At 43.1% G+C, this 21,358-nt stretch overlaps 1 protein-coding gene across 6 annotated transcripts in view; it reads left to right on the top strand.

Annotated features, from left to right (window-relative positions):
• Nucleotides 1-21,358, top strand: part of DNAJC6 (DnaJ heat shock protein family (Hsp40) member C6) — a gene marked incomplete at its 5' end in the record, with an annotated part of 50,552 nt that overhangs the window by 22,984 nt on the left and 6,210 nt on the right. For 5 of the 6 annotated variants that reach the window (XM_082053352.1, XM_082053353.1, XM_082053354.1 and 2 more), the window contains 15 exons: nt 3,417-3,567; nt 4,470-4,519; nt 4,626-4,774; nt 8,154-8,276; nt 9,886-10,019; nt 10,777-10,971; nt 11,359-11,476; nt 12,693-12,772; nt 12,946-13,139; nt 13,232-13,312; nt 14,363-14,794; nt 17,129-17,278; nt 18,612-18,680; nt 19,465-19,599; nt 21,092-21,352. In XM_082053352.1, coding sequence (XP_081909478.1) covers nt 3,417-3,567; nt 4,470-4,519; nt 4,626-4,774; nt 8,154-8,276; nt 9,886-10,019; nt 10,777-10,971; nt 11,359-11,476; nt 12,693-12,772; nt 12,946-13,139; nt 13,232-13,312; nt 14,363-14,794; nt 17,129-17,278; nt 18,612-18,680; nt 19,465-19,599; nt 21,092-21,352 — 2,322 coding nt within the window. The remainder of the gene's footprint in view (nt 1-3,416; nt 3,568-4,469; nt 4,520-4,625; nt 4,775-8,153; nt 8,277-9,885; nt 10,020-10,776; nt 10,972-11,358; nt 11,477-12,692; nt 12,773-12,945; nt 13,140-13,231; nt 13,313-14,362; nt 14,795-17,128; nt 17,279-18,611; nt 18,681-19,464; nt 19,600-21,091; nt 21,353-21,358) is intronic. The other variant, XM_082053355.1, reaches the window with a different exon arrangement.

Genomic DNA, 21,358 nt, shown 5'->3' with positions numbered 1-21,358 from the left:
GTGCATCTGGGGCTTGCGTGGGGTCTGTGAGTGTGAATTTTTGGCTTTGGCCTTGGCACATCAAATATGCGCAGGGGATGCAGTTCCTGGTGGGATGGAGGGGAGGGAAGGGGTGTCATGTCCCTGGGGCACTTTGTTTTAACACAAAATGTGCCTTTTGCCTTTGTGTGAAGGGAAAGGGCTGTTTCCCTCTTTTGGGTTTGCCACCTGACTCTGGTAGGAAGATCTTTCCATGCAGGGAAATGCTGTTATGCTGCTAACTCAATATCCTGGCCAGCTGGTGGTGGTCACATTATCTGCACAGTGAAACCTGAAGAGGGACCAAGAAACAGCTCATCCCTCCAGACCCAGTGGGTATCCTTGGTCCTCCTTGTACCACAGACGAGGTCACGGTCCTCTCCAGGCTGACTCATGTGCTTAAGGGAAAACTCAACTGCTATTTTCTCAGGACTTTTATGCTCGAAGAGCAAACGCGGGAGCTCAGCTGTCTCTGAGCGTGGCTCGGGGATGTGCAATGGCGGTGGTGGGTGATGCCAGGCCAGGTGGCTGAATTCCACAGGACACACTTAGGGCTCAGCCCTCCCTGTCCTGGTGCCCCGTCCAGCTGTTGCCTGTGACCCAGGGACCTACAACTGTCCTTCGGAAAGGTCTGCAGTCACTCTGAGGGTCTCAATTTACAAGAGGGATGTAGCTACCTTTTTTTTCTTTTTTTCTATAAATCTGATTTTTTTCTCTGTTCTTCTGGGTTTCTGTATATATTGTCAGGTTTGTATCTTAACGCATTAACCCTTACTGTTTCTTCATACATCTTTATGCTTTCTAGGAGACACCGCCTAGCAGAGGAACCTTTGAATGTATTTATTTTGTTCTTCTGTGAGTAGTTTGTGAAGACCATATCATTGCTAATAACTGAGAAAGAGCATCTTTGTCAGCACAGAGGATGCTGCTCTCATCCAGTGGCTAAAAGATACCCTAGCAAATTACTGCAGCTGGTATAGTGCTATATAGCGCTGCTACATTGTAAGCTTCCTCAATAGCTTGACAATAGCTAAGTAATACTTGCCTCCCGTTAAATCTTAAATACCAGGTTTGTGCTCTTGCTTGAGTGACACCAGCTTGGATTTCTTCATTAGCCATCCTTTCTGTTTCTGTTTTAGTGTATGTAGTAAATGTGGAATTAATTGCAGCTGCTGCTTCTAGAAATACAGTGAAATTCTCATTCTTGCTCTGTTTCTCCTCCTCTCTCACTGTTTCTTTTCCTTAGACCTGATTTCTAAACATTCTGGGCTTTCCATACTCTTGAAGCTTTTCTGTTGCTCTCCTACAACAGTAAAAATTTGTCCAGTACCTGTGGTCCCCTGGTCCCTTTGTCCCCTTCCCCTGTTCCAAGTTACCACATTTCTGCCTTCTTTTCTTTTAAAAGCTGAGCTGCAGGACTGAAAAATACATTTGAACATTACCTTCTCCTTCCACCCTGGCTCTCCTAGCACAGTGTAATAAGAAAGCAAAGTTTTTGAAGAGAGATCAAACACTTATTCCATATTTGGAAGCCAACAAGCTACTTTGATTTTTTTTTTTTTAACTTTCTCTTTTTTTTTTTTTTTTTTAAATCATACTTGAAGTAGTTACTTGCAAGTGGTTTGGCAAGAGGAATATTCCTGTGCCTCAAGAAGACATCTTCTGTTCTGAAGCTGGCAGAGATGTTCTCTAATTTTACTGGTCTAGCACGTGGATCGCGTGCATGTGGATCATGACCACACCAGAGAGCATTAAGCACCCTCTGTGCATAGGGGAATAGATAGCATCACTTCACCAATGGAGTCTCCAGTTTAAAGATATATATTAATATTTACTGATAGCTCAGTAGTTTTGAAAGAGTGAATGACATTAAATGGGTTTGGTAATCTAGAGAGTAAATCAGCAGGAGTAATGGTGATTTTGTGAGTAATATTTCAGTAGCATGTATCTAACACCACTCGTGGACACACTGTAGAACCAGAGCAGTGATAGCTGTAAGGTCACTTTGTAAAATATATAAAGAACACTGGCAATGCCACCAGCCTACCTTAACCATGATAAATCTTGTCCATTTCTGTGTGCCTGAGCAGTTAATAATGACCAGCAAGTTCTTTTTACAGATCAGCTGTCCCATGGCTCTACAGCAGGACAAATGTTCTCAGATTTCCAGGGTTCTCTGGGAAAGGCAACTCTTTGCAGATGCCATCTTGATTATTTAGACTACCCAAGAGCGTGGTGTGCATTTACATAGGCTGCTTGTTGCTTAATTTGCTGTGCTAGAGGATCTATGTCTTCTGACTAATCTGATATAATGAGGTAGCAAATGTATAATTACAGGAATGTAGGTAAATTTTGCAAAGATCAAAACAGTTGAACAGAAAGCAATTTAAATAGTCAAGAGCTTAATTTGTATCTAATAAGCAGTTAAAATATCATTTTACTAGGTTTGCCTCCAACAAGTCAGTTAGTTCTGTAATAAAACAAAACCACATTTACTCAAGTCTACATCCAGTTTATTATACTTTAATTTTCTAAGAATGATGCTGTTAACACAGTGCTGCTATGAAAAGAAAGGCGGCAACAAAGGGGTTCTTAGTTAAGACAGTGGCATAGTTATTACAGTTGCAAAATGCAAACACCTGAGGTGTAAGGCCATATCACAGCCCACCAAAATAACCCTTTAAATGGCTCTTGGTCTTCGTTGGTCTCCTATTACTCTGCAGCTTCATGCCATTTCAGGCTGGGAAGGAGAAGCTCCCCAAGGTGGTCAGCCCTGCTCTGCTTTAGCCTTGGCAGTTTGCTGAGTCCTGCACTGAGGCTGCAAATATGCAGAAAGATTCTCATCTGGCAAGTTTAATTCCCGAACTTTCCTCTTTTCTCACCAAAACCCAAACTTCTATTTTCTTCCACTCCAAACCTAACTGGATTAAGTGACTTAAGATCACTCTGACTTCTCCTATATCCATAGAAGTGGATACTCCTAAGACATCCTTCAGCTGGGACAATTAGGCTCAAGAGCTGTCGTATATACTAATGTGTTGGAGGTAGTTGTGAATTTGGTCTTGGTTATGATTGGCAAATGAGCTGTATGCTGAAGAGCTGGTCTTGTGTTGGGTTGAGAGGTGAGGGGGCTTGTGTGGTGGTTGTCCATACTATACTGATACTAAACAATCAACCTACATACAATGCTCAGAGTTGCTGATGGTTTCTGAGCCCAGTTGGCAAGAACATGCTCTCTCATATCTGGAAAAGTATGACTTTAAAACTACCTTTGCCCTATGCTTAACATGCAGCTGCTCACATGGGTACATTTGGTCTGAAGAGAGCAGCTGGGTGTGTTGGCTTTGTGGATTTGTTCCAAGTAAGTGATGTTGGCTTTGATTTTTTTGTACTTGAAGGTGCCTCATCACCAGACATGGAGTCCAGCTATGGGGGAGGCTTGCTAGATATGGTGAAAGGAGGAGCAGGGAGACTCTTCAGCAATTTGAAAGATAACCTGAAGGATACCCTGAAAGATACGTCTTCAAAGGTCATGCAATCTGTTGCCAGGTACAGTACGGATGAAGCTGCCTAACGTAGGTAAAATCACAAGCTGCAAAGTGCTGGTCTGAGCTGCCATCTTAATTAGCACAGCACAACTTCCAGCTTAACCTAATGAAGGAAGGAGGTGAAAATCACAAGTGTCGTCTTTGATTCTGTCTCCTAATTGGTATTTGGCCTCAAGGAAGCAGGAAAATGCAATTAAAAAAAATAAATCTAAGCTTCATAGTAAGCGAGTATCAAAATCCATACATCTGGAAAAGCCCCCCCAGTGAAAGGGGAGCACTTGGTCTCTGATGCCCCCACTGACTCCGGTGCTGTTGTTCTGCCCAGCCACCACTGAAATATTTTATCACTGAAAATTGCCTCCTGTTGTGCTGTCCCTTTCCCATGCAAGGAGACTGTTCTTGCTGATGTAACTGTTCCCTTCGATATAAGCCACCTTTGGAGTAGAAGAAAGTGCTGAGGTGACTTTGCTTTGGTCACTTCTGCTGGTGTTGTCCCCTGTGCTTGGCACTCTACCTGCCTCTGAGTCATGTGTGGCTATGATAAATTAGAGAAACTTAATGCAGGCAAGACCTCAGAGGTTTTGAGGGATCTGCAAAGTGACAAACTACTAGAGATTTTTCTTGAAAATTAATGATGAAAGGGAAAAGGGACCTTTTTTGCAAGCTTCTGCATCCAGTTAATTGCGTATGTAGATGGAAAGGCTGGATCACTGTGTGCAGGACCCTCTTGTTTGTACCCCCTTCTTAAGACATAACCATAAAGTACAAAGAATTGGTTTGAAGATCATTTTTTCCTTGTGTCAAAAGCAGATATTTGCAGGAAAACACTCTTCTGGTTCCTGTAATGGGCTGTCTTCTGTAAACGTGTGTGTAATGTCTGTCTCCTCCTTTGTCTTCTTTTAGTTACACCAAGGGAGAGCTGGATATTTCATATATTACCTCAAGAATCATAGGTAAGTACTGCTTATCGGAAAAATAAAACCTGACATACCGCAGGGTTCAGAGGTCCATAAACACGTTTTAGTGCACGCTCAGCCTGGCTTCTTCTCCTGTTTCTAGTGATGTCTTTTCCGGCTGAAGGCGTTGAGCTGGGCTTCAGGAACCACATCGAAGACGTACGGACGTTCTTGGATTCCAGGCATCCTGACCACTACACCGTCTTCAACTTGTCACCCAAGTATTATCGCAGTGCCAAGTTTCACAACCGGGTGAGCGTCTTCCCAGAGCTTAACCAGAGCAGGGGGTGAAAATTCTTGGGAAAATGGGTACTGGGGCTTGTTTCTGCCTATCCTGAGGGTAGCAGAACATGATGAAAAAGGAATTACATGTGTTTCTAAAGTGCTGTGGTCATTTCTGTGTTTTAGCAGATGACTGGGACCATGGGGATTAGAGAGCGGGGAAGTTCAGGGCATAATGCTTGTGTTAGGAACCTGTGAGAGTACGTGGCATTGCCCTAAGCTGCGCCTGGGCTGCTTTGGGCTCCTACATGGCTGTTGCAAGCTGTTGCAGAGAAATAAGGAGTAAAATGAAATAGCTTTGAAAGAAACAATCAGTAAAATAAGGTAGATTATTTTCATGTTGAACAGTCCTTCAGCTGTGCTTTAAGCAGGAGCCCTTAGCAGGCTAAGCATAGGGCTGGAAACTGGGGGCATTTTGGCTTTTCCACTAGTGTATGACTTCAAAAAACCCACATCTCCCCTCTCTGCCCCAGTTTCCTTCTCTAAAACCAGAACAGCATAGGGGAGCATTGCAAGGCTCGGGTTCATTAATAGCTTTTAGAGGAAATCTCTATGAAATGCTGCTGTTGAAATGCAAGATTAGATCTGATCTTTCAGAAAACTTCCTGTTCTTTCCCTCTCCCACAAGGGAGCAATGATTTAAAAAAAAAAAAAAACAAACAACTTATTTTTTGTTGCCTTCAACAAAAAGGGCAACAGCAGTTGCCAGGCTTAACCCTTGGCCAGGGTAAGCGAATCTCGTGCAGCACAAGCCTCGTTTCATTTTACATTGAGCTACACCTCAAACTGTCTTCAGCAATTGCTTTTCTCACCAGGAATCACTCACACTTGAAGCAAATTTCTCAGTGGCAATTGGTAACCAGCTGTGACTTCAAATATGAGTAAATGAACAAGAAAGACTAATTAAAAGATGCCAAGGGCTCTGGATCTTCAGTCTCGCTTGGTTCTGGTGCAATCACTGTTGCTGTTGGTGGAAGGAGAAAGATAGATCTACTTTTGAAAGCTCAGCATTAAACATCTGTTGGTGCATTGCTTGACCTGGCCATAACTTCTCCATCCTCTGTACTTTATCTCCTACCCTATCCAATGCCTTGTCCGATGACTTTGTGTGTCACTCTCAAAGCACGACTAGGTGCTTTGTAAGCTATTGTCTTCACGCACATAAGAACAAAGCAATCAAACCTCTATTAAAATATTGTGCTTTTGGGTTATGAGCTAGGAGCTACTGACTCCCAGTATTGTTTAGGAAAACAAAATGTGCTGAAGAGAATACATGAGATCAGATGAAACATGAAACAACTATAAATATGAGCATGAACTTCATGTATATTGGAAAAATGCTATCAAGGAGGTGAAATCACATTGAGAGTATTTTCTGGATGAAGATGCCAGGTGAGCTGAAGTTTTGAGATGCACGCTTGGTCTTTGAAGTGAAAGGCTTTTTAATTCCGAATTTTAAAACTTTTTGTTCCTAGGATCAAAGTAGGTTGCTTTGCTGTGTGGTGGCACAGGAGGGAGGTGACAGTTAATGTCCGGCTGGGCCATTTCCCTGCCCTGACATGGCTGCGTGGGGCACGAAGCCCCAAGTGCCCAGTCTGTAGAGGAGAAGAGGGGACTACGGACACTAAAACCTGCTGCTCAAACCTGGTTGTGCTCTGCTCTCCTTCCTGCCTCACCACCGTGAGCAGTTTGAAAACATATAACTCAAATATAGCATTAAACAACAAAACCAAACTTGAGTGTTCCTGATGGGTCACATTCTTGGCTGTTGCTGCCCTTCTGCTCAAGTAAAACAAGTGCTGGCTGCTTATTTCTAAAGCTCTAGGAAAATTCCTGTTACTTTTTTGTAAGTCATGAGCGGTAGTGAGGTTATGTTTGAAATATATTAAATGCTACATAGTGTGTATTTAATTTCCTAATTGCAAACCAGCAGGCATATGTGTAATTACAGGCAAAGTAAATATACAATTATGGGCTGTTGGGAAATGTATATTATTTACTTGGTGGGTGACAATGGCTTTGCCAGATGCTTGACAGTGTGTTGTCATGAGGTCTGTTCAGAAGATTGTCAGTGAAAGGGTCACTGGTCATATTAATTCTAACAGCCACTTGGAATCTGAATTGTGTTTTAGTGATCTAATTGCAAGTGGGTCTTGTGCCTTCAGAAACCTGATTCAAAAATATTTGGGGTTTGGTGGAAAAGACTTTTGCTTGATATAGAAATAACTAAGTAATTGGCATGATCTAATTTATAATATATGTCATTTATGGTATCAGTACTCTGGCTTCATTAAAGAGTTGAATAAATGTTTATGGCAGCACAGCTTGGCAGTTCTCCGGTTTGAGTGGGGATTCCTGTTGCTGCTGTAAGATGTTGTGCAGGCGTATGTAAGAGAGAACCTTAAATACAAGTTTTCTGAAATCTGGAGCACTTCCTTGCTCTGAGAGATGAAACGGTCTGGTATGGAAATCATACAGCTGTTTAAGAACATCTGGTCAAGCCAGCTCCTTCCTGCCCCTGGTGCTCATTAAGCAGGATCCAAATGTCAGCCGAGAAAGAGAACCAATTCTTTGTCTAAGGGCAAGCCTCGTGATGTCCTTTAAATTTCTTCTAGCCAGAAATGCCTTTATAAAAAAGATACTTCAATTAAAACCAGATGAAATGGAGATGTCTGTAGAAGGCTATTTGATGTGCTGTTTGAGCCTGCAAGGACTGTTCTTGACATAAATGTAATGACTCAGAATTAGTACATCGATGAATAGTAACTAGACACACTTCACAATTTGCGGGTTTTCAGGTCTAAGAAGCCATTCACTTTTCTGGCTCATCTCTTAACTATACTTACTCCGATATGATTACTTTTTTGGACAAAAGTTTCCCTTTCATCGGCCTAATATCTGTCAAATAGGGCTTGAAAATCCTATGACACAAAACGGCTGAGAACAACAGATGCTCAGTGTCCTTTGAAAAATCGGAGCCATAGTTTTCAGGGACAAGTTGTACAAAGGCTTTGGGCAGAGCAGAAATCAATGTGCTGTGGTGAGACTGGAGTGTTATGAAAGACCACTCAAGATAAATCTGACTTGGAACGTAATTTTTAAAAAATGTGTAGTCAGTGACAATACATCAATATTATGTTATTTAGCTGAGAATTCTTTTTTGTTTGTCTCCTCATAATTCATGAGTCACAGAGCAGAATTATGCATGAGAAGAGAGAGAGTAGGTTTCAAGCACATAACTTGAGGTTGTAAGAGAGAAGTATGTTTCTTGGCAGAAAGCTCTTGTCAAAGCGTGCCTTGCTTAATGCTTTAACAAAGCTGGCTTTTGCTCTTTGTGCAATCCCTGCAGGTATCCGAATGTAGCTGGCCAGTCCGACAAGCACCCAGTCTGCACAACCTCTATGCCGTCTGTAAGAACATGCACAACTGGCTACAGCAGAACCCCAAAAATGTCTGTGTCATTCACTGCATGGTAAGTACACCAGAAAGTAACCACATTTATAGACCTGTGAGTCATAAGTCATGGTGCATGTTGCATGTTTGGAGTCTGTGTACAAGGATGGTGACAATTTCTAAAACAAAAAGAAATGTAATAAAACGGACCCCATAGAAAGGGGCTTCATCTGCTATGTGCAGCTACATAGCTAAGCTGGAAGACCTAATGCTGAAGGAGAAGCAGGAATGCAAAGCAAGAGAGGTCCCAGTCATTCCAGCAGCCAACTACTCGAGGTGACAAGTAGCAAAAAGTCTGAACTTCACCTGAGACCTGACTGTAAGGGTTGTCAGCCTGCTCTGGGTTTGCATTTTATTGTAAGTAGTCACAGGACAAAATGCAGCCTCTAGACTGAAGGTTCCTGATGGAAGTTGGGGAGAAAACACATAATTGGGAATTCTGTCAAGCTGTGAAACTGAGATTGTTAAAGTCTCCTGTGGTGCCTACTTGTCAGGCCTGGTCCAGTTGCTTTCTGCTCCTCTTTCTGCACCACCGCTGACATGGCTGGTAAATCCCCCATAAGGGTTATTCAGTACTGGGCAATGTGTAGATAAGATGCATGAGAATAGTGTGATTTTATATGACTAACTTGTAATTTACCCCATACAACCTTTAATATTGACAGTAATGGCCAAAAGAAGAGTTCTGGTTTGCTCTTGAAGCCTAAATTAAATCCAGGAGGCTGTCAGCCCTGATCAGCATAAATTGGAAGGACTGAGGAAAATGATGGATCCCAAACTGCATAGACCTTACATACGCCTCTGTCATTTCTGCTTCGCGTAGCACAGCCAGTGGCTACTGGACATAAATTCCATTCAGAGATGAAGATGCACTTGATGCCTTCAGTCCTAGAAATCTAGCTCAAGAATCAAATTCCTTTACTGTCCTTTGAGCAATGAATATCCGAATAACTCTGTAAAGGACAGGGAGTGTTTTTTAACACTTTCTAGTAAGTCTGCAGAAGCCCACTTAGTTTATATGAACCCGAGAGATCTTTTCAGAGCAATTAGCAGGGGCTAAACCTTAAAAAAACAAATAGCCTGTCAACCCTGAGCCTTATAATCCCCCTAAAGAAAACCTAGACTTGTTCAGGAGCCATCTGTAGGTTGAGGGCTCTGAATGTGTTTGGGTGAGGAGGGAGCCTTGGGCTTGATTTTTTGTTTGTGAACTTTTCTAGGTTAAATTTCTATTAGACGAGTGCCTGCAGCTGTGGGACGGGTGTCCTCTGACCCCTGTGGTCAGTTCCAGGCCTATGTTTGAAATAATTATAATATTACAGCCATGAAACACCAACATTTGTAGACAAAACGTACTTCTGGGCTTTCAAAACGAGTCTGAAGCATCCTCAGGTTTGGCTGCTTACTGGATATTATCTAAGCTTTGATCCAGGCCAGTGCTGCTCACTGAAGTCCCAGGTATTAAACAAAAGACACAGCACTGGAAATTCCTCATTATCTTGCAGTCTCAATCCTAATTTTTCTGGAGAGGCTATTTTATGTGATTTAAGGAAGAATGGAGAGTATTCTGAAATTTAAAGAATGTGTCTGAAATGTGTATATTTTTCTCCCCCCATCCCTTTCCTTAACAGGATGGCCGTGCAGCCTCGGCAGTTCTGGTCAGTGCAATGTTCTGTTTCTGTCACCTCTTCTCTAATCCCGGCCCTGCTGTGCAGTTGCTGAACACAAAGAGACCTGGAATTGTACTGTGGCCATCTCACAGGAGGTAGAGTATATGGCTAAACGCTACACAAGCTATATTCCTCACACTAAAAACTGCCCAAGCAGTCCTCATGCATCAGCTGTGGCACTTGGCTTTGATGGGTCTTAATCGATGTTTGTGGCCACTTCCATTTTACCCACATTGATCTGATGGAGGAAAAAAATCAAATATTATAATGGCTTGGCTCACTAGTTCAGGAACGCTCACAAACCTCTGGTTAACAGAGACGGGGTGAATCCCTGTCCTTGCGTCAGCTTCATCCTTACAGGAGTTTACACTGTAAAAATGTCTTTTTTAAATTTGTAATTATTTTTTTTCCAGTTTCCATTAGGCAGAGGAAAAACTGCCTCTCAGAGCAAACCAAAGATCTTGTCTTACATATGTAATAATAATGATCCTTCAGTACATGACTAACAAAGTAATTAATCTGCTATGTGCATGTAAATAGAAGGCAAACCGCTACTAGTAAACCAGAAAAAACATCGCTTAGCACCTTCTCTCTTAAAAGGTGAGGGGAAATGATCTTCAGCTCAGAGCTAAAGGCCCACTGCCTTCCTCTTGAGCTCTCATTCTTGTAATTAAGCAGAAATAGAAGCATAGATTTTGTGCCAGCTGCGAGGATGCTGGAGTACATGGAAACTCCTGTCCTGGAACTGTGAAAGAATCCTACTTTCACTGGATTTCAAGGTAGACTTCAAGTTCAGAATGAAAACTAGTCACTTGGGATGGAGATTTCGGTAATGACTTTCTCTGTTTGCAGGTACATAGGATACATTTGTGATCTAATAGCAGACAAGCCTGTCATTCCTCACTGCAAACCACTTACGATCAAGTCAGTCACCCTCAGCCCAGTCCCCTGTTTCAACAAGCAACGAAATGGGTGCCGGCCCTTCTGCGACATCCTCAGCGGAGAAACCAGAATCCTCACCACTTCCCAGGAGTATGAAAGAATGAAGTGAGTTGCCGTCATCTTCTGCCATCCTTAGGAGCTTAACAAAAGGAGGCTTTCATTTTGCTGCAATGTGGCTAATGCCTCCGCTGTGCTTATGGCCAGGCTGCCTGGCAAATGATGGAGTGCATTTATTAATTGAAAATTAGTGCCTAGCGTGGAAAAAAACCTGCCAGAGTGAGCCTGAAGTTTCAAATAGCTCAGTGCTGTGTTGGTTTCCCCTGTGAAATGTTTGTGTTTGAACTAAACCTAACATTAAGCAGAGCCCTGAATGCACCTTCTGTTTTGCTCAGCTTGAATGAGATGATGGCTTTTCTGTTGACATTGTTGCTGGGAGGTGATGGCATTGTGGAAGGGAGCATAACTGTGGATTTTCTTCTCTTCCCTTCAAAGAGAATACCGCGTGCAGGAAGGGAAAGTCCTAATTCCGTTGGGAGCCACTGTCCATGGAGATGTTGTTGTTTCTGTCTACCACATGAGATCAACCATTGGGGGACGCCTTCAAGCAAAAGTAGGAGTTGTTTAACTTCTCTTGCATGGTAGAGGCAACATACTAAGACATGGCTAAATATAGGGTCTGAGAACACACATGGCACTCGTGACATAGAAAGTTTCCTTATTTGACAGTAGATACAACAGAAATTTGAGCAGTGCCAAGTGAAAACAAGGAGCTGTATTTGGAGAAGTCCATGATGCCTCTGGGGTCTCTATGGAGATGGTGTCTATGATGGGGTAGATGTAGATGACAGAAACTCCCCATCAGTAACCAGCTCAGGGCAAACCACCAACAAGGCCTCTACCTACACACTCTAAGAAGATGGAAGATGATTTTCTTTTGCGCAGATTAGAATGACTTACTGAGCCATCACTCCTGCATGGTGTCTGCTTTGCTTGCTGTAGAGCAGCCTTCATCTTTTTTTGGTCATTAGGGCAAAAAGGTGATTTATGTGGATTGGTCAGTCATGAGGATGAGAAAGACAATTTAAGCTGCAGGCTGGTCAGAGACCCGGCCTCTTCATAGCCAAAAAGCCTCATAATATTTGCAGATCAGAGAACTGAGAGACAATGGAAACTGGGGAGAGAGAACAGAAGGGTGCTGGAGTGAGAACACCCCAATAACATAGCAGAGTAGCAGTACTGAAAGACAGAATATTTGTTGGTCTGTGCTTATCTAGGCTTTGAGCTGACTTTAAAATGTTGTTCTCTGGCTTTTGTGGTTGTGAAAGAGGAACTGGGAAATTAATCTGAGATCTTGATAATTTTCCTGATAGTATTTTCAAAGTCTTAGTATTCAAGTTGCAGAGTGACCAATGAGTATTTTTCTCCTAGTTTGTTACTGGTGCTGTTTGCTGTGTAGGTGACACTTTACTGAAGCCTCTACTACGAGTGAAATGGTCTTAGATTGTCCTGGGGTACAAACCTGTTGCTCCAATGTATTCAGTGGAAACAGATACCGGTTTCATTTAACTGATCCCAGAAATGAAGCCAAGCAGGGAAAGAAGAGACATGAAGGCTGGGAAGGCTCTCGGAAATATTAATATTTGAGTTTGAGACTGAAAAGCTCTGCTTTTTGTAGAACAACCAGAATGAATTAGCTTATGTAGAAGTTATGATTAGTCTATATAGTAACTGGTAGTAAGGTAGACTTAACTGCGTGTGCTATAAACAAACACTTTAATTTCATTAATTGAAGTGCTTATTCAGCCTGGTGTTCTGTGTTTTTTCAGATGACCAACACACAAATATTCCAAATTCAGTTTCATACTGGATTCATAGCCCTGGGAACAACCACACTAAAATTCACCAAGTGAGTATTTTAAGCTGAACATTAATCAAACCTGAAGCATAAAAGCCTTATAAAGGCTGAAGGAGAATATTTGCAGATGAAAAGTATGCATGCAGGCATATATTGAAAGACTTCATATAGCTTTGCAGAAATATCCCTTCCGTTTTAACTGTACAATTGTTGTCCCCGTTTAGGCCTGAACTGGATGCCTGTGACTCTCCAGACAAATATCCTCAGCTCTTTCACGTTATACTGGAGATAGAAATACAGTCTACTGATAGACAAACTGAGTTAACTCCCCCATGGGAGAACTTCACAACAAAAGACATCAATCCAACCATTCTCTTCTCCTCTCATCAGGAGCATCAGGACACTCTTGCTTTGGCAGGTACAGCTGCATAGATTTATCCAATTTGCATGCTTACTGCATGCTGAACTTTGTTTTGCTTGATTTTATTTCTTTGGTGCTCTGTGCTGCAGGTAGAGGTCCCACAGATTCACCCCAGGATAACATCAGAAATGTTGGACAGAGCGCGTTCTTCTCATCTCTCAGCTGGCAAGGTATGCAGACTTGGTTTTCAATGAAAAATCTGCTTCAAACAAGATACACAACTCTTAATTCCACCCCCCCACACACTCCCTGGAGCACAGAGTCAGGCTGAAGGATCTGATTGTACCATGTCTTTCCCATTAGATCTCAGCGTATCGCTGGGCACACCCTTATGTTGCAACTGAGTGGGAATTAATTTCCTACACCACCCTCATCAAACATCTCCTACTTGTGCTGTATATAGAATCGTAGAATCATTTGGGTTGGAAAAAACCTCTAAGATCATTGACATAGTTCTAGCATAAAGCTTTGCTCAAGGCCTCCTTGATGCTAAAATCAAATTTAAGCTGTTTTTTTTCCTCATGCTGCACATCATAGAAAGTGCTATGTGGATTTAGCACCAAGAGTGTTTACCTGAGAGGCCATTTAATAGCATCAAATGCCTTGAAAATCTCACGGTGCTGCCAAATGCAGCATTTCTCCTCTGGATCAGCACCACATTGGGTAGGAACCTGGTGTAAGAGATCCTTGTGGGCACAGCGAGGATGGCGGCTTATGTCCCTGGTCCTTTACAATGAGCCTTGTTCTGCCTGGATTTTGAGGAGATCATAAAGTAGTTAGGGTTGGAAGGGACCTTCCCTGCTCCCTCAGAGCCACCCCTGCCATGAACAGGGACATCTTCACCAGCTCAGGTTGCTCAGAGCCCCATCCAGCCTGGCCTGGGATATCTCCAGGAATGGGGCATCGTCCTGGATCCTTGGTCCTGACCCAGAAACTTGTTCTGTTTGTATCTGTGGTTGTACACTTGCTGGCTCTTCAGGCTTGAGGAGAGTCAATTAACCTCTCTCTGCGTTTCCTGGTCAATAAAGCTGGCTCCTTATGATACAGGCCAGCAAAGACATTAACTTAATCTTTGCAAAGGACTCTTATGTTAAAATCCAGCAAAATGCTGCTGTGGTTTTTCTCAGTAGCTTTTTGTTCTGCGTATAAGCTGACTTTTATGGGACCTTTGTGATGACAAAACTAACAGCTACCTAATTTTATTTTTAATCATCATTTAGATCAGAAATCTGACAAAAGTAGCTCTCACCCCACCTCAGAGGATCGAGCAGCGTTGGTCCATGAGGAAAGCGAACAGTCAGATGACGAACTCTTGTCCCTTTCCAGTCAGCACAGTAATGCCAGCGGTGACAAACCTCACGGGACACCAAAACATAGCAAAAAGCAGCAAGAACCTCCGGCACCACCTCCGCCTGAAGACGTGGACCTGCTGGGCCTGGACGGTAGCCCTATGAGCAAGAGCTTTCCCTCGCAGCCCACTGCTGCCCTCTCTAACTCAGACTTGCTGAACGATTTGTTTGGTTCCCAGAGCCAAAGCGGACAGCCTGCTGCTGAGGAGGTCTTCCCAGTGGGGGGACCTGGATCCGTGCAGTCAACTCCTCGGCGTTCCGCAGCTTCGGCATCCCCGTCGCCGTCCCCGAGGATGGGAGAAGGTAATAGCGGCTGTGCCTGGTGTGTGGCTTGGGGCACATGTGTTGAGAATCCCAGCTGGGTGATCTGCTCTGGGCTGTTGGGTTCCTCTTGGGTAAACTCATTTCACCAAAATGAAGAGCTGTGAGGGATCCCAAGAGACCAGCCAGCTCTGCTACTCTGAGACAGGAGTTGGTGCATCTTCACAGACAAGAAAACAAACCAGATTGTCTAGTTTGTTCCCTAAAGTCTCCATTGGAGCTCACCCAAGTGTTTGGCTGGCTCTTTATGTTGACATCCGCTGGAGATCATCAGGTTTGCTCTCAGTATGTGTCCAGTAATGTATATAAGGAGAATATGTACTCATTTAAAACAAAAACAAAAAACACACATGGAAAAACAGAACCTCTTAGGTTTTGGGTAGACTCACAGCAGTTTGAATTTAACTTCTCCTCTAACTTCAGTGGGTTTGGAGCTATGATACTGATCTTGGACTATGAAAGTTCTGCTGTTTCTGGTCTTTCTGCAGACAAAATGGGCAATATGAGAAGATCTTTTGTTTCTTCAAAGACAGTCTGAGATGAGGCTGGCAGAAGGAGGGGTTGAATAGCTATTAGAAACAGATCTTCTGGAGGGTTAAGTGAACAGAGGAGAGCAAGTGAAGATCACTTGTAAGTGAACAGGTGAAGAGCCCAATACAAGTTGCTCAGATTCCCTGAGGGCCTCTGGAATAGACCATCAGTTTGGCCAAAGACAAAATGTGAACAAGTGGCCAGATCTGGGGGCAGGTCTGTGCACCTCACCGAGCTCCCCATGTTCAGTTTGTCCTAATCCTTTATGTTACAGTTTAAGAGCTGATGTTGTCAACACATACTTGATTCAAAGAGCACAGTAGGCTTACTTAACTTTTTCTCAGCAACTAATAACTTAAAGCATTTGCAACACCTGCCAACTTTCTTGTACAGAAATGGTATTTTTAAAATTTTGTTAAGGAGGCGCAGGCCTGGGTGATGCTGGCGCTGGCACCAGTAGCACCTACCGCAGGATGGCCATGCAGCCAACTTCTGAAGGCTCTTCTTGAGTCATTTCTCAGCTAGAATAAAAAAAACAGTGGATTTGGGGAGGTTTGTGTACTACTACACTCAAACACCAGATTTGTTGATGGTAGTTTTCCAAGTGAAATGGACAGGAGCAGTTAAAATCTCGTACTGGGACTTGCAAAGGGTGGGAAGAGGAGGAGACGGAGGACAGGAGGCAGGAGAGGTGAGAAGAATACAGGTTTTAATGAAAAAATATTGGGCCATTGGTATATGGAGAAGGTTCTCTCTCACAAGGCAGATGAAAAGATTTCTGGATGTCATTGTTGAGTGGCACAACAGCAGGAGTTGTGTGATGCTGCTTTGCAGGGGCCAGATTAGTGCTTGAAAGGGAAAATAACATCATCACACAGCTCAACTGTCCCAAGATGAAAAAGCAAGAATAAGAGCTTGCAAGATGAGTAAAGACTAGTAATTTATTAAGTATCCTAAACAATCAATGAGTAACATAAGTAATGAGGAGTATCACAAACACAATGTATAGCTTCTCAGGATTTTATCTTTTGTACGGTAGTATATATTGCAGCTCTGTTCAGGATGCTCTCTACCTTAAACTTGTTGGCAAATAAGACTTGGAGTGACTTCATGTTGTGTTTTGTAGTTTTTGTGGGTTTTGTTGTTGTTTTGGAGTATTTTGGGGGTTTTGTTTGGGGTTTGTGTGGGTAGTTTGTTTTGGTTTTTTGTTTTTTACATGAAAGACAGTAGGCTAAACAAATTGATCAAAAACGGAGTTTGAGAATGAGCTGGATTTCGGTAACAAGTGATGCTATGTAGGAAAGATACCAGTTATTTTCTACAGCTATTTCTAAAAGATGGTCCCTTTACCCTCGACATTTATAACCTTTGACAGCCTAAAATCATCTTGGACTGCATTCAGCTCTTGAGAGGAAGCAGGAATTGCACAAGGGCCCTAACTTGGAGCTCCAGGCTGTCCCTCAGCATCCATTTCTGTGTTGGCAGTATGTGCACGTTGAAACGTCATCTCAAGTGTCTAACTACTCACTTTGCTCCTAAATTCAACCCCTCTCTTTGGAAAAAGACAGATGGGATCAACAAATGTGTTGGCATGACCAAGTCATGGGGCTCTCCAGGTCCCCTAGAATTTAGGTAGGGTACTGATACTTTCCAGTTGCTCTCTCATTTGTCTCCTATCTGGTATCTGCAGATATTAGGTTTTCTTCTCCACACACCAGTGCCATTTCCCTGAAGCACATTCCTGTACAAGTTAATGATGTAGTTTTCTCAAATGTGTTTTTACAGCGACTGCCTTTGATCCGTTTGGAAGTAGCCCTAAGCAAACTGGTCCAGACCTCCTGGGTTCCTTTCTTGGTTCATCAGCTGTCCCTGGCGATCCTTTCCTTCAAGCAAGGAGTCCTTCACCAACCGTGCACAGCGATCCCTTTCACATGGGTAAGAAAGTGAGGCTCTTCTAGTGTATTTAAATAAATGTGAAATGCTGCTTTTAAATACTGATGGAGCCATTAAGTACAAATTGATGCTTACTATAAAATGACTCTCAACCACAGAAACCCCACGAAACAGGAAAGAGTTTTTTCTTTCCAGACTTAAAGCATGTTCTTAATTTGAAGTGTGGTAGGATGAGACTAGTTTTACTCAAGTCTTATATGTAATTAATAAGCCATTTGCTGTACATGAAAAAGAGACCATGAAGAATGTCTGCCTGCATATTCCTGTGGTTATGAGGTTTCATTTGAACCAAACTACCATTAATTGAGCTAAATAGAGCATGGCATATTAAGCCTGCTAGAGAAAACACACATCCTTTGGTGATTTTAGTTACAGGCATCTGCTTTCTTTAGCCCTGATGGTAACCCTGGCCAAATGCACAGTTGAATTTGGCTCTTATTTGAAGATAAGGATTTTATTTTTTTCTTTCCTGGACGTTTTCTTCTCCGTGTTTGAAATGTTCCTTATTTGTCCCCTTCCCCCTCCATGCTAAAATTTAATGTAACAGTGTCTGAAACACATTCAGATACGAATTTGTGTCTGATCATCTAACACACATCCCTTGGGCACAACAGTCTTGCTGGAAAGCCAGAATGACAAAGGGGGGAACTAGTGTGCTGCTGGCACTGCTCACGTCTTTGCTTTGCCAAGCTCGGGTGTTGGATATTAACTCTGTGAATAAGGCGGTTGGGTCACACTTGGAGCTGGCTGCACTAATGAAAGGAATTTAAATGGTGTCCCAGCAGGACAAGGTATTAAATTACAGCGCTGGTATCTGCGGATAATGAAATGCTGGCAGGGTGGACTGCGTAGACGCACAGGCTTTATTTGATACAGGGTTGAAAGGACTGTGTGTGTTCTTTCTGGTTCACATCTGTGTGAGCTGCTTTGCTGCATTTGTCTTCTCCATCCTTGCCGTTTGCATGTAGAATACTTGCTTGGGTTTGAGATGTATTCGGAAACACAAAAGCCCATGTGTTATTCTGGTGGTAAAGTTTTTATAAATAAATATATAAAGCCTCTGACCAAAGCTATCACAAAATGAACACTGTAAATCCATATCCTTGCCCAATTGCCTCTGTATAGTATAAGATCAGAAAGAAACGATTAAATTTGTCATGCCCATCATGAGGAAGAAGTTCACTCATAATTAGAAAATGGTAGATGGACACAATACTGTCTGTCCTGCTCCTTGCCCCCTGCTCTTTGTAGGCACTGGATTATGTGATTTTTGCTGCACTACTTTCAGATACTTATATGTAATCATTCTGCTTAGCTTCTAGCACACCAACAGTTTCCATACAACCAGATGTTGCCAGTGGTTGGGACTGGCCCAACAAGCCAGGTATGTATCGTAAAAATTCAGGACATTTAAAAAAAACAAACAAACCCTTAAGGAGCCCAGAGAGAGGAAAGGCAGAGGGAAAATGCTTCCAGTGACTGCAGAGAACAGGTTCTCACTTTCCACTGCTTAGCACTTTGACTAATATAACAAAGCTTCAATCAAGATTTGTCAGCCTTCTCTGCACCTGTTGTCCTGGTCTTGCAGACCTCCAGGTGAGGATCTGGCTAAAGGCTACCAAGCTCCTTCTGTTCAAAAAAAAAATCTGGCTTTAACTTTCCTCAAGAACCCAGGGCCTGAGGTGGGACAGGAGCTTGCTGAGGATCTACATACACAGTTGTGTTTCATTCCAGCACAGGGCCACGAGAAGGACCTGGGAAGTGCTTTGCATTCTGGGATACCGCTAAATAATGGCATGATTCTTTGTAATCTGGGGAGAGTATGTATGTCCTACCAAAAGTTGCTTTGTGAAAGCTTCTAGTTCTTAAAATATATCCATTTGTTATAATTACTCTGTCACCGCAGACGGTCTAGGGAACATTCTTGTTGCTGAGCCTAATTGTGAGTGGGCGTGCAACCAGTCTGGGCCAACGCTGAGCTGAGACTGCTTAGGAACCTGACAATGATACACTTAATTTTAACAGCAGTCTTCTAATATCATGCGACTGAGCACTGGGTAAGAGCTGCACTCATGAAAAATAGAGATAAAAACTGAGTTATTTTTTTCTTTTATGTATATATACATATATGCACACACATATATATATGTATGTATTTTCCCTTTAAGGTGGCCTAGGAATGGGAAGTAAGTCAGCTGCCACCAGTCCTACAGGATCCCTCCACAGCACTCCCACTCACCAGCCTAAACCCCAAACACTGGATCCATTTGCTGACCTGGGGACTCTTGGAGCGAGTTTAGCAGGTTTGCATCCCTTGTTTGAAAAAATAAAAATAAAAATTACCAGCTTTGTTTTAGAGATAGAGGATGAACAGCCTGGTATGTGACAAAGAGCTCTGTGGGACCTCCCAGTCTACCTGCATGCCAGTGCTGCTTTCAGGCTTTGCCTGTTGCCTAATTTCTCTGTAAGCTCTCACAAATCTGTGCTTTTACTAATCCTCCATCAAAAAAAACCTGCTCGCAACTTGCTGGGACCTCGGTAGAACACATGGATTGTAAAGCGTAACCTCTGTCTCATAAGTCCAAACAGTCTCTGGCAAAGGATGCTCCGCATTTAACTGTGACTGGAGAACAGACCTTGGAGCAGCCTTTGGCTCTCCAAAGCTTCTGGGGTCCTTGAGGAATCATTTCCTTCTAGTCTTGACTAATTTTTGTCCTTTGTGAGGAAACCTGTGGGACATCACTAGTCTGCCTCTAATTTGCAGTTCTGTCTAAAGGTGGAGTCTGAACCCATATTCATTTGCAACTTGCTACAGAGGGCTGCTTGCTTGACTGCTTAAATGAGCATTTTCTCCTTGTTTTATCTCAGAAAATGATCAGCAGACCCTTGACTCCAGTGTTAGAAAGGCAGTTCTGACAAATCATTTACATTTTTCTTAAAACCCAGCATGTCAGCTTCTGTGACTCTGGTAAATAGAGTATTTTTTTTCCCCCCTCCCTTTTGTCACTGCCCTCGGCTCTTTGCAAGCCATTGTGGTTTTGTCTGATGCTTGTTTTCTCCTTTGCGTCAGTACCAGCATGGTTCTGGAATTAGGTTTCCCAGTTCCCTCTGCTGGATCACTAACTGCTCTGCAGGAGCAAAATAAAAAGTCTGCCAAGACCCGTGTCAGAGCCATTGAGGTGCTTTTAAAACATGTATTCTGTAGCAAAGTTATGGGGTTTAAAAACAAAGGACTTGGCATCCACAGGATATTTGACCACATTTTTGTTGTTCATGACTAAGTCAAAAGCACTTGATCCAGTTTCCATGACATGGTTCAGAGCTCAAAGTTGAGTGTGGATGTTAGTCCCAAATAATAAAACATGAACATCACACTCCTCCCTCCACAAACCAAGCCAGAGGAGCATCCCCTGAAGGAATAAGGTGCTGAAACATACAACTCTGTGGAATAGCCTTACATCAGCACAGCATCAGGAGATACTATTTCAACATATGTCAACTTGATGTTGCCAACTGTAAGGCACAGCAGCTGTGGTTCCCTGTTAGCTGCACCAGCGTTCCCAGTGAGCTGCTACACCAATTCCTATGCAACCTTCAAAGGCAGGTGCTGTGTTTTAAGCAGCTTACAGAGCAGCGATAGGGAAGTTGAAGGGCTTTGCCTGATATTGCAAAAATAAGTTTGTGGCAGAGCTGAAAACAGAAGCTGGGGGGGGTTGTTGAGGTTCTCTCTTTGGAAGGCAAGTCTGGATCCTGTTTGCCAATACTCACCATCACTCCTTTCCCTGTATTTTGCAGGAGGCCCTTCATTTGCCAGTAAACCAACCACACCAACGGGCATGGGTGGAGGATTTCCCCCCTCGCCGCAGAAACCGTCTCCGCAGCCCATGGGCGGCAGCGGTTGGCAGCAAGGAGGTGGCTATGGCTGGCAGCAGGCACAGGCCAAAGCCCAGCCCAGCGGCCCTCACGCCTCCCCCCAGAACAAGCCCAATTACAACGTGAGCTTCTCAGCAATGCCGGGAGCACAAAATGAGCGTGGAAAAGGACCGGCTAGCGTCGGTAAGT

The sequence above is a fragment of the Streptopelia decaocto genome (genome assembly GCF_964273445.1).
Source record: "Streptopelia decaocto genome assembly, chromosome: 5".
NCBI lineage: Eukaryota > Metazoa > Chordata > Aves > Columbiformes > Columbidae > Streptopelia > Streptopelia decaocto.
Note: the sequence above shows the minus strand (reverse complement) of the source record. Positions and strands in the feature narration are given on the sequence as shown.